General features: G+C 40.6%; 1 protein-coding gene across 5 annotated transcripts in view; it reads left to right on the top strand.

Moving 5' to 3' along the window:
* The window catches only part of SERAC1 (serine active site containing 1), a 61,685-nt gene that overhangs the window by 45,557 nt on the left and 3,915 nt on the right, over positions 1 to 12,213 (top strand). For all 5 annotated transcript variants that reach the window (XM_033234939.1, XM_033234937.1, XM_033234938.1 and 2 more), the window contains 6 exons: positions 4,480 to 4,630; positions 5,899 to 6,040; positions 7,221 to 7,315; positions 8,750 to 8,847; positions 10,066 to 10,248; positions 12,053 to 12,196. In XM_033234939.1, the coding sequence (XP_033090830.1) occupies positions 4,480 to 4,630; positions 5,899 to 6,040; positions 7,221 to 7,315; positions 8,750 to 8,847; positions 10,066 to 10,248; positions 12,053 to 12,196 (813 nt within the window). The remainder of the gene's footprint in view (positions 1 to 4,479; positions 4,631 to 5,898; positions 6,041 to 7,220; positions 7,316 to 8,749; positions 8,848 to 10,065; positions 10,249 to 12,052; positions 12,197 to 12,213) is intronic.

A 12,213-nucleotide genomic window follows, 5' to 3' on the forward strand; every position in this document is an offset into this window, starting at 1 on the left:
TTTTCTTTTTCTTTTTTTTTTTTTTGAGACGTAGTCTCGCTCTGTCGTCCGGGCTGGAGTGCAGTGGCCGGATCTCAGCTCACTGCAAGCTCCGCCTCCCGGGTTTACGCCATTCTCCTGCCTCAGCCTCCCGAGTAGCTGGGACTACAGGTGCCCGCCACCTCGCCTGGTTAGTTTTTTTTGTATTTTTTAGTAGAGACGGGGTTTCACCATGTTAGCCAGGATGGTCTCCATCTCCTGACCTCGTGATCCGCCTGTCTTGGCCTCCCAAAGTGCTGGGATTACAGGCTTGAGCCACCGTGCCCGGCTGCAATTTTCAAGAATACAATACATTGTATTGATAGTTTGGTGTTTTTGATCAAATGTGGAAACTTTCCTGCCAGTGTATCATCCAATATTTATTCTTTTGTCCTTTTTTATTCTTATCTTTTTCTGGAACTTCTATTATAGATATTAGATCTCTTTTTTCTGTTCTGCAGGTTACTGAGATTCTATTCATTACGTTTCAGTTTTTTCCTCTGCGCTTTACTTTGGATGATTTCTATTGAGCTATCTATAGGTTCATTGATGAAGTGCAGACTAAGGGATTCAAAGCAGGACAAAGACCTGAACAAATCAGTATCTTGCTATAGAAAAAAAAAATCACTCTTCTCTGAAACTTGGGTCTACCTCAAGTCTTCAGTCCTCTTATCTCCTAGACAGCCCACTCATCACCTTGGCCTCAATTACATGACCTTCTCATCTTCATTGACTTCCTGCTCTGCTCCTGAGCTGTCTAGTACTCTACTCCTAAGTCATACATTGAACCTAGTCACTGCCTGAAACCACTTCACCTAAAAATCAGCCCTGAGAACATCCTTGTTTCATTCAAGCTTGGTTTTGCATCTACCCCATAAGGACTGGTTCTCTTCTCTATTGAAATCTTCTATCCACAGACCCCTTTATCCTCTCCCAATCCATCACTCTTTTTTATTCTTTGTTTCCTCCCTGAACCCAGCTTATATTCCGTGGTCTGTTATTTCAGAAACATTTTTGCCAGTACCTACAACTCACTTTCCCTTTGATCCTGTTAGCAGTCTCTTGGTCAAGACCTTGATGAAACCTACTGCCTGCTTACTCTGTGGCTGAACATGGAATCATTGTAGATTGGTTGTCAGCATGCTTATGAGATCACAAATTAAAGAACCTTCAGTATTGCTCAGCAATTATGTTTCTCCAATCAACATGCCTTAACATTCTTAGCGATGACTATTGTAAACCTTCTCCAAGTTCCTTAAACCTTCCACATATTCTTTCCTCTCAGAGGATGACTTCTCCTCCTACTTTACTGAGACAATTGAAGCCTTAAAAGGAATTTTCTCACTAACAAAAACCAACCCTATTCTTCCCTTTTCGTGATAATAGGAAGAGAGACACCTCTTTTGTAAGGCCTCCAGCCATGTTTGGGTCTGTCTCCTTTCACAGTCTCAAGAATGTATACTTTTTTCTGGTCTCATGGTCAGCTGCTGCCTCATAGCTGGACCCTCTGATCACATACATTGGAGGAAGATGTGAAGAACATTATCTACATCCTCTATAACATCCTCTGCTCCCTGTTATAGCTAAACTCCTAAAAGAGTTACCTACATATACCTTCTTTTTGCTCAGCCTTCATTACTTCTCAATACTCCAGATTGAATTCTGCTACCTTGCCCTGTGTTTTTTTTCTCTTTAGGCATCCTGTGTCTTTCCCTGTTTTTATATATTTTGTATCAGTCTTAGTATCAGATCTGCAGATTTTTGCCTTCAGATTTACAAAAGTTGGAAGCAACCTAAATGTCTGCCAATAGGAATGAATAGTGGTTAAACAATGGCGTACTCAAGTGATGTTAATACTGTAGTTCAAAGGAATGAAGTTGATATGTATAGAGAGCTCTCCAAGACATATTGCTGAAGTACAGTCACAGAACAATAGTATGATTCCATTTAGGTTTCAAAAAGTGCATATAGAGCTACATTTTTTTTTTTCTTTTTCTTTGAGACAGAGTCTCACTCTGTTGCCCAGGCTGGAGTGCAGTGGTGCTATTTTGGCTCACTGCAACCTCCTCCTCTCGGGTTCAAGTGATTCTCATGCCTCAGCCTTCTGAGTCGCTGGGATTACAGGTGCCCACCACCATGCCCGGCTACTTTTGTAATTTTAGTAGAAATGGGGTTTCACATTTGGCCAGGCTAGTCTTGAACTCCTGACCTCAAGTGATCCGCCTCCCTCAGCCTCCCAAAGTGTTGGGATTACAGGCATGAAACACCATGCCCAGCCCATTGTATATGTTTAAATTATAGATATATGACTATATTTTTCAAAAGAGTGTCCACCAAACTTCTACCTGCGGATGTAAATGGAATTGGGAAATTATGAAAGTACTAAAGCAAGACTTTCATCATTAGATGCTACTTTTAGTTATTTCATTATTTTTTACAGTTGACATGTACAGACATGCATTGCTTAATAGTGGAGAAACATTCTGAGGAATGTGTCATTAGGTAGTTTTGTCACTGTGCAAACATCACCAAGTGCACTTACACAAACCTGGATGGTAGTGCCTACTCCACACCTAGGCTGTATGGGACAGCCTATTGCTCCTAGGCTCCAAACCTGTACAACATGTTACTGTACTGAACACTGTAGACAGTTGTAACACAATGGGAAATATTTGAGTATCTAAACATAGAAAAGGCACAGCAAAAATACTGTACTACAATCTTATGGGATCACCATCGTATATGTGATTCATTGTTGACTGAAACATTATTATGTGGTGCATGAGTGCATTCAGATGTTATGTAATTTTAAAATGCTCAATGTTAAAGAAAGACATAGGTTTTCCAAAGGGCATTTGATTATTTTTCAAAGGTGGAGGTATCTTGGACATTGCAAACATATTTTGTCAACTGAAAAAAGCCAGAGATGGCTTGTGCCATGCTTTCTCTTGTGACTTCATTAAAAATAAAGCCATATTTTCATATATACCAATAACATACTTGTCTATCTCTATAGATAGAATTTTTAAATATTCTTATTTTATTATTTTAAAATCTTTAACAGATTTTGAAGAGGAACCTTCTGATGTTATAAATTTGAATATTGTTAAGTACTGAGTCTGAAGCTTCTTTTAGGTTATTAAATGCTGGCTTCCCATCATCACAGTGACTCAACACTTTTGTCTTAAAGAGTGGGAGAAGGGCATGGGGGCAGCTGTCGGGTATTGAGTGCCTGCTGGGCCTAGGCCCATGGTTTTCACATACATTAGTTTATTAAAACCTTCCTCTAGCTCAGTTGCTAAATAACTTCACTGAGGTTCCAGAGTAAGTAAGCAGGGAGCAGAAATGTGAGTCCAAGTCTAACTTCAAGGCCCATGTTCTGCTTTATTTTAAATTAAATAAATTATATAAATAAATAGATTTTCACTGTACTTCAGAAAATAGATATAGCAAAAAAAGCTAAACGTACCTTTTTTTACAGAGCCCTCTTCCACCCTACCTCTCTCCTAAGAGGTAATGATTTTGTAAGTTTGGTGTATAGATCTTTGTGTGTTTGTGTGTGTGTGTGTGTGCATATATACTTTTATACATATTTATGTATATAAAGTTTTTTTTTTTTTATTTTTTTGAGACGGAGTCTCGCTTTGTCGCCCGGGCTGGAGTGCAGTGGCCGGATCTCAGCTCACTGCAAGCTCCGCCTCCCAGGTTCACGCCATTCTCCTGCCTCAGCCTCCCGAGTAGCTGGGACTACAGGAGCCCGCCACCTCTCCCGGCTAGTTTTTTGTATTTTTTAGTAGAGACGGGGTTTCACCGTGTTAGCCAGGATGGTCTCGATCTCCTGACCTTGTGATCCGCCCATCTCGGCCTCCCAAAGTGCTGGGATTACAGGCTTGAGCCACCGCGCCCGGCCTGTATATAAAGTTTTAAAAACAAAAACATTAAGAAAAAGAAATCATAGTATTATCCATGCGTTTTCTGTTTGCCTCCCTTTAAAAAATGTTTTTTCCTTCCTGATCTCCAGATTCTACAAGAGTTTTGTGTGTCAAATTCATTATTAAGAAATAATTTCCTCATTTGTATGAAAGGGTATTACTGACTGCTGGTCAGGATGAAATAACTAGTACTGAGTTTCATAATTCTTGTTAAAAGCAAAACATCATGGTATTTTGTTCACTTTTGTGAACACCTCTATAATTGCTATTAGTGTTAGGTTCTCTATGTAAGAAAATGGCTCTTGAACCCCTCTTTCCTTCTTTGAGGTCCCTTAAGGGGTATGTGGATGGTATTGTGCCACAGGTCTCAGAGGATCACAGGGGAGAATGGGGTTGGAGTGGTCAGACTTCTCTGCCAAGGACCGACACACGAGGTTTGCCTTTCTCCCATCACATTCAGTTTGAAACTTCTCTCTACGGTCTGCGATGGATTCACATCAGTATTTAGGATACGTGTACTTTTCACCAGGCTGGGTGTCCATCATGGCAGAAGCAATGAAATCTGACCGCATTATGGAGGCCTCACACGCTGCCAGAATCCTGGCAAATCTAGATCGAGAAACTGTGCAAGAAAAATATCAGGATGGCGTGTATGTGCTGCATCCCCAGTATCGAACAAGGTAAGGGAGCAGAAGAGAGTCGCTTTGTCCCCTTTGGGAATGTGAAGGCTAGAGGCCTCAAATTTTTAACTAATTTCTGCATAATTCACATAAGTTAAATACCTTATAAGTCAAATATCTTATTTACTAAAATAATTTGTCTACTGTAACCTCAGAAGAATTGGAGGTTGTCATGAAAAGCACATGAACTAGCTAAATTATCGTGGTTATTTTACAAAGGGCTTCCCTTCAGGTAGATTGAATTCACCTTTGATAATGCATCACACTTAAACTTTGTAATACATGTCTCCTTTGGTTCAAGGAATTTTCACTTAGATCCGAGTTAATAACTGATTTGGATTGTAGAAGTCAGCTGACCAGGAAGGAGACAAGACATTGTCTTATGTGGCAACCAAATTAGCCTGGGCTTAGAACTCAAGGGACTGGAGAAAGTTTATACTTAGTTATAAAAGGATGCATTGGAAGGAATAAGTTGTAATCAGTTTGACTCATGCCCCTTTTTAAGGTTATTTGTGGTCATTATATCTAGTTCTATAATTGCTAAGACAATAAATATAGAAGGGACCACACTGAAAAAATAACATATTTCTTGGTTTTCTTAGGGCAGTTTACAAAAAATACCTCAGAAAATAGCAAAAACTTCCTTTAAATTAAAAAATGAATTACCTGATTAATTACAATTTGTAAATAAAATATTATGGTAATGTATTTTATATGTGCATTGCATAATTGTATGTGTACTGTAAATAGCTTGCAACTAACATACTATCTATAATTTTTAATGGGTCATATGCAAAGAGTGAATGTTACTTTGAAATCTCATTTTATAAGTATTAGTTTCCTTAACACATTTTCGAAAATCTCTTTTATACATACTGACTTTGAAACTGTTATTAGCACGTTCTTCTTTAATTTCTCAAATACTTTTATTGATTTGTAGAATATTCTCAATTGGAAGTCTTTAGAGGGTAATCTGACTATGACATCTGTCAGTTGATTGATTGCTAAGCTCATTACAATCGATTGTGGTTGGTCTGCCTGATTAGAAAAGTCTCCATTTTTAGAGAACAGTGAACATGCTTCATGTATGTCTATGCCAAAGCTCCTTCTAGGGTTTCTCAGCAAACCTGTGCTTATAAAACTTGCTTGAATTCAGTTTTATGTCACATAAACCTGCTAAAGCACCATCCACAGAGAATGCTGTGTAATTCTTACCAAAGCAGTAATGCATTTATTCTACTTCTTTTTAAAACTCTCTCCCCTATTAGACAGCCCATTAAAGCAGATGTCCTTTTTATTCATGGCCTTATGGGAGCAGCATTCAAAACATGGCGCCAGCAGGACAGTGAGCAGGCTGTAATTGAAAAGCCTATGGAGGATGAAGACAGATATACAACGTGTTGGCCCAAGGTAAGGGAGTCACTGACTCTGGCCCTGGTTGCTGGGGCCCTGATTGTGACTACTTGTTTTTCTCTTTGTACTGGGATTTTTTTTCCATGCAGTCCTTCTTTCCCTTAGGGAGATTTGTAGTATGTTATGACAACAACTGGGCTTGTCACCCTATCTTGTATAATTTCCATTTGGGGTGCAGTATATGACTCTAAAAACATTCTATTAAGTAAAAAATAGGGGTAAGAGCCAGTAATAGTTCACTTTTGTTGTAATATAAAAATAACATAACCATACTTATAATAGGTACCTAATTCTATGATCTTAATAATTATAAAAATAGAAAGTCTTTGAAGAAGTAATTATACTTTGCATTTCTTTCTTTTTCTTTTTTTTTTTTTTTTTGAGATGGGGATCTCACTTTGTCACCCAGGCTGGAGTGCAGTGGTGCGATCTTAGTGCACTGCAACCTCCACCTCCCAGGCTCAAACAGTCGTCCCCTCAGCCTCCTGAGTAGCTGGGACCACAGGCACATGCCACTATGCCTGGCTCATTTATACTTTACATTTCTTTGATATGATTTCTCCCAAAGAACCTTAATTCTGGAATGAATTCATTGAATGGAATTTATCTAAAGCTCATTTAAAAGTGATGCTGCATATATGTATGAATAGTTTCTAGGGCATTGTTCCATTACTACTTATTGTCCTTCACAAAGGCTTATCAAGTAGAAGAATGCTTTGCACTTTCCGGTGGCACTAAAGCACAGAGATGATGATAGACCTAGGGTACACAGAGATAGAACTGTGACCATTATTATTAGTGTCTCTGAATTCTCAGATCCAAAGTCTGTCAGACTATGCCATCTGTCCTGAGAGATAGCATTCTACTAAATTCTTTCAAAAAGCCAATTTGATCTAGACTTTAAAACAGGCCTTGCTTTTGGCTATAGTGGGTTAAAATTGAAAATATTCTCTTGAAACCTTCATTGGCCTTATGCTATAAATACTGGTACCACTTCAAGACCAGAGACATAAAAAGATAAAATGCTGGAATTGTTTTTACAGTACCTTCAAACCTTATTCCAGTGCTATCTTTAGGTGTATTGCAATAGGCCTTTAGTTGTAAATTTCATTTACTAGGCAGTAATTGCAGTAGTGGAGATTCATACTTGTTCTCACATATGTTTTGTTTTACTTAGACATGGTTAGCAAAAGACTGTCCTGCTCTCCGAATTATATCTGTGGAGTATGACACCACCCTCAGCGACTGGAGAGCAAGGTGCCCTATGGAAAGGTAACAGAGGCGACTTTTAGACCAGGAGGACAGGGAAGAATTCAGGCCGCAAGTTTAGGTCCTCTTGGATGGGAAGTGATTTTAATTTTTTGATGCCACAGACAGGATTTTCTTATGAAAAACAAACCTAATCTTTTTTCTCTTCCTTCTAGAAGGAGTTTGCTTTCAATAAGCAGTGGAATAGGAGAAGGCTTAGGTATATCATCAGTGGTGGGCTCCTAACATGGTTTATTTACAACTGTTCTAATAGTTAAGGATCATGGATTCTCTAGCAAAGTCTCCTTTTCTATGAGAAGTAAAAGTGATGTTTTTTGTTCTTGTGTCCACAATCATACTGGCTAAAGGAAGCAAAGAGAAAGATGCTGAGAAACATCAGCCGCTATATCCCTTGTATGTCGTCTGTGCCAGTTGTATACATGGGAAGGAGTGCTCGATTTCAGAGTTACTGGATGAGAGTAGCCAGATCCAACCTTTGATTTGCTGTGCAGTCTTAGACCAGTCAGTTAACTTGTCTGGGAAGCTTTGTCTACAGATTGAGAGAGTTGGTCTAATCAGTGTTATCAAACTGCTTTCTGAATAGACCTCCCGTAGGTGCCCAAGAAGGGTATCAAGGTGAGCAGGCAAGACCCCAGGTCTCCCTCCCCATTTCACCCAGAGGAGCTCTGGGGAACCTTTATTTTGAAGAAAGGCGTCTACAGATAAACAGTTTGAAACTACCAGACTAGATAGTTTTGAAGTTCCTCTTTAGTTTAAAAATTACTTATTTCAAATTCTGATTCTAATAGCATCCTGTTTATGCTAGTTATAAAAGCATGCATTGGAAGGAATAAATTCTAATGAACTTGACTCATTCTAGTGTTTCTAAATAGCATCCTAGTATTTCTAAAGAATAAACCAAAATCATGAAAGCTTAATATTTTTGCAGCCTAACTACCAGTAGAGAGACCACAGTCTTTGGTGATACTTTCATTGTCAGGCCTTGAATGAGAAAGGACATATCCTAAGTGTTGAGGGGGCAGTTGCAGGGAGACTCAAGTTTGACCTGAAAAAATTGCCTGACACAATGCTCCAACAATGTTCATGTAGTAAATGAGTGGCCTGTTCTGGGCTTAGATATTCCTAATTATGCCAATGTTAATAAGTTACAACAGAGAATGAACAATTTCAGGAATTGAGCAGAGAGATCCCAGGCGGGGTGGCTCATGCCTGTTATCCTAGTGCTTTGGGAGGCTGAGGTGGGAGGATTGCTTGAGGCCATGAGTTCAAGAAGAGAGAATAGGGGTATTTTAAGCAGAGAGAAGGGGCGTATTTCTAACTCTAAAGGTAGTATATAGCGTTGGTCCTATAGACAAAAGTTCTTAACTCTAAAAATTAGCCAGCAAATTGAGGGGATCAATAGCCTCGTGTCATGCCTGCTGTTTTTGTTTTGTTCAGAAAGTCCATTGCATTCAGAAGCAATGAACTTCTTAGGAAGCTCAGAGCTGCTGGTGTTGGGGATAGGCCGGTGGTTTGGATATCACATAGCATGGGAGGTAAGTGTGGCTTCAGCTTTGTGAAGTGGCCATTGTGATGTTATTTTCAGCCACTGTGGCCAACCTAAAGTTACTGTGTCTTTCCGTTTTACTTAATAGCGGCCCCCTTGCCCCCCGCTAAATTAATCTGTGTAGCTATGGCTAGGACTTTTAAAATTACTACTCTTCTTCCATGCTGTTCCTTTCTCTAGAAAGGGGCAGTCTGTTCCAAACCATCTAAGAGGGATATGGGTTTGACAGTGTAGTGCTTTCACACAGCAGTAATGAATAAACATGAGAAGCAGCCCATTTCATATAAACCCACCTTGTCAACATGCCTCAGCATTCCTGGGGGGCCCCAGGGTGCCCCTTTATTCTTTCTGCTCCCCCTCACCATTGCAGAATCTATGGTCGCTTTAGTGCCCACAGTCCCAAACCCTGGGTGCCTGCTCACACCAGGCTCAGAGCTGTTGAGGTGCAGGTGTGATCAAGTGTCTGTTCTTGGGGTCCTAGTGGTTGCTTATGGAACTGCCTCCCCTGCGTGCGACTCCCCCAGTCCAGTTTGAAATTTGCACCACCCACCTTGCAGAAGGCCTTTCTGCAGCCCGTGGCCTAGTTTATCTGATGAAGCACTGGGGATTGCCTCTGAGGTGGGGCTTTTTGCTAAGACAAAGGTGGGTGTAGCCCTTTGTGTCCTTAAAGACCCACTGTCATCATCTTTGAGATCTTTGTGTTTCATTATGGGTTCCAAAGCCGGGGCAGGGAGATGGAGGAAAAGGTGCCTCCAGAGGAACAGTTGCCATGAAAGCTGTGTTCTCCATGGGGGACTGTGTGCTGTGGAATAATAGCACCGTCCTGACAGTGTGTTCATCAGCGGGCTGCCATGGCAGGCTGAGAGACCAGCCACACCACACTCATGACCTGAGGGAGCTCCCAGCTGGGCATACCTCATGTTTCTGCAGTGGGACAGTAGATCCTGTCAGACGAGGATCTGCCCTACAAATGAGTTTCTAGACTCTTACCTGTTTGTAGGCTTGCACTGTAAGGATCAGGAGTATATTAAACGTTTTAAGGCCTTATTTCTTATACTACTGTACGGAGAATTGTTTAAACCATTTTTTAAAAGAAAGCATCTCTTTTTATGTATTTCTTGTTTGGCCTTTTCTTTTTTTACAGTAACAGAGGGAAGGAAAATAGCTTATGCATTGTTTTTTGTTTTTCTTCCTTGTCTGTGGCTAGGTCTTCTCGTCAAAAAGATGCTGTTGGAAGCCTCTAAGAAGCCAGAAATGAGTGCTGTTATCAACAATACCAGAGGAATAATTTTTTATAGTGTCCCTCATCATGGATCACATTTGGCTGAATACTCTGTTAATATTCGCTATCTTCTGTTTCCCTCTTTGGAAGTCAAAGAACTTAGCAAGGGTAATACTTTCTGTCATAAAGGAAATTGGGGTTATATTAACATCACTTATACAGAGAAGAAGAAAAAGTTTCTTCCCTGAATATATTATCTCATTTCATAATTTGTATATAATTGTGTTTAGACTATTCATGGAAATTTTGTGTTGGGCTTGATTTTTCTTTGATAACGTCTCATTTTTTTTTTCTTTTTTTTTTTTTTGAGATGGAGTCTTGCTCTGTCACTCAGGCTGGAGTGCAGTGGCGAGATCTCGGCTAACTGCAAGCTCTGCCTCCCGGGTTCACGCCATTCTCCGGCCACAGCCTCCCGAGTAGCTGGGACTACAGGCGCCCGCCACCAAGCCCGGCTAATTTTTTTACATTTTTAGTAGAGATGGGGTTTCACCGTGTTAGCCAGGATGGCCTTGACCTCCTGACCTCGTGATCCACCTGCCTCAGCCTCCCAAAGTGCTGGGATTACAGGCGAGAGCCATTGCACCCAGCCTCATTTTGTTCTTAAGCCATTATTTACTCAAGCATTGCAATAATTTTAATATTATCTTAAATACTTAACATTAGAAAAATCACGTAATGTTTTGCTTTTAAGTATTATTCCAAATTACCAATAAATGGCTTTTTTCCCCATGAGTGGAGAATCGTCAACTGTTAAAATGTAAATGAGGCCGGGCGCAGTGGCTCAAGCCTGTAATCCCAGCACTTTGGGAGGCCGAGACGGGCGGATCACAAGGTCAGGAGATCGAGACCATCCTGGCTAATACGGTGAAACCCCGTCGTTACTAAAAAATATAAAAGACTAGCCGGGCGAGGTGGCGGGCGCCTGTAGTCCCAGCTACTCGGGAGGCTGAGGCAGGAGAATGGCGTAAACCCGGGAGGCGGAGCTTGCAGTGAGCTGAGATCCGGCCGCTGCACTCCAGCCTGGGTGACAGAGCGAGACTCCGTCTCAAAAAAAAAAAATGTAAATGAAACTTTGAGATTGTGAGCATTAATTTTAAAGTACTCTATTTGGTTTAATTAATAAGCAGTTTTCTCTCTGGAACACCTGTTAATCAGAATTTCGACTCCCTGGCTCGAGCCTAAATATACCAGGTGTCTTTTTGCTCCTATTTTCTCTTTGTTCTACTTTATGGAGAATCTCTTGATTTCTTCGAAACCTTCTGTTGGACTTTCCTTTCATGGAGTCAGATTTTGTTTTCCACACATGCCTTCTTTCCTGTGCCCTGGTGGTTCTGCACTCATGGCATCTTCTTGTTTTGTGGCTTATCTTTTCAAATAATTCTAAAGATCCTAAGTAGAAGCTTTGTGAGTTCCCTTCTATTCCTCATCTAGCTGTTTTTTTCTGTGGCCAGCTTTTCTGTTTGCTTATTTGATCCATCTCTTTTAGGTCATAGGCCTATCTGGTGCCTCTTGGTTGCTCTTTCATATGTGAGGGTGAGGGATGGAAAGGGACAGGCACTCTATGATTGTAGACAGGCTTTGCTGATGCGAGGCTGGGCTTTGGGGTGGGTGTAGCGGTACCATCATCACTGGAGGACCCCTGAGGTCCCACACACCAGACTGCCCTGGGAACTGCTTCCTGCCCCCAGTAATGTGATAAAACCTCTCCTGCTGCTGACTGTCCTGTCAGTTCTTGGTTTTAGCTTTTTCCTTGAATCTTAATGACTTCTTGGCAGGGGAGAAAATAAACGTTTACTCAAGCCACTGTCTTGAATCAGAATTCTAATTTCCTCTCTAAATTTGAAAGATTAATGCATTTTATTATGAATTGGATAAATAACTTGTCACAGTCTTGTTCTGTATAATTTTACAGATTCTCCTGCACTTAAAACACTGCAAGATGACTTTCTGGAGTTTGCTAAAGACAAAAACTTCCAGGTGCTGAATTTTGTGGAAACACTACCAACCTACATTGGCAGCATGATTAAGCTCCATGTGGTGCCTGTGGAATCAGCAGGTATTCACTCTTTTGAA

The sequence above is a fragment of the Trachypithecus francoisi genome, unplaced genomic scaffold (assembly GCF_009764315.1).
Source record: "Trachypithecus francoisi isolate TF-2019V2 unplaced genomic scaffold, Tfra_2.0 Lachesis_group15, whole genome shotgun sequence".
Taxonomy (NCBI): Eukaryota; Metazoa; Chordata; class Mammalia; order Primates; family Cercopithecidae; genus Trachypithecus; species Trachypithecus francoisi.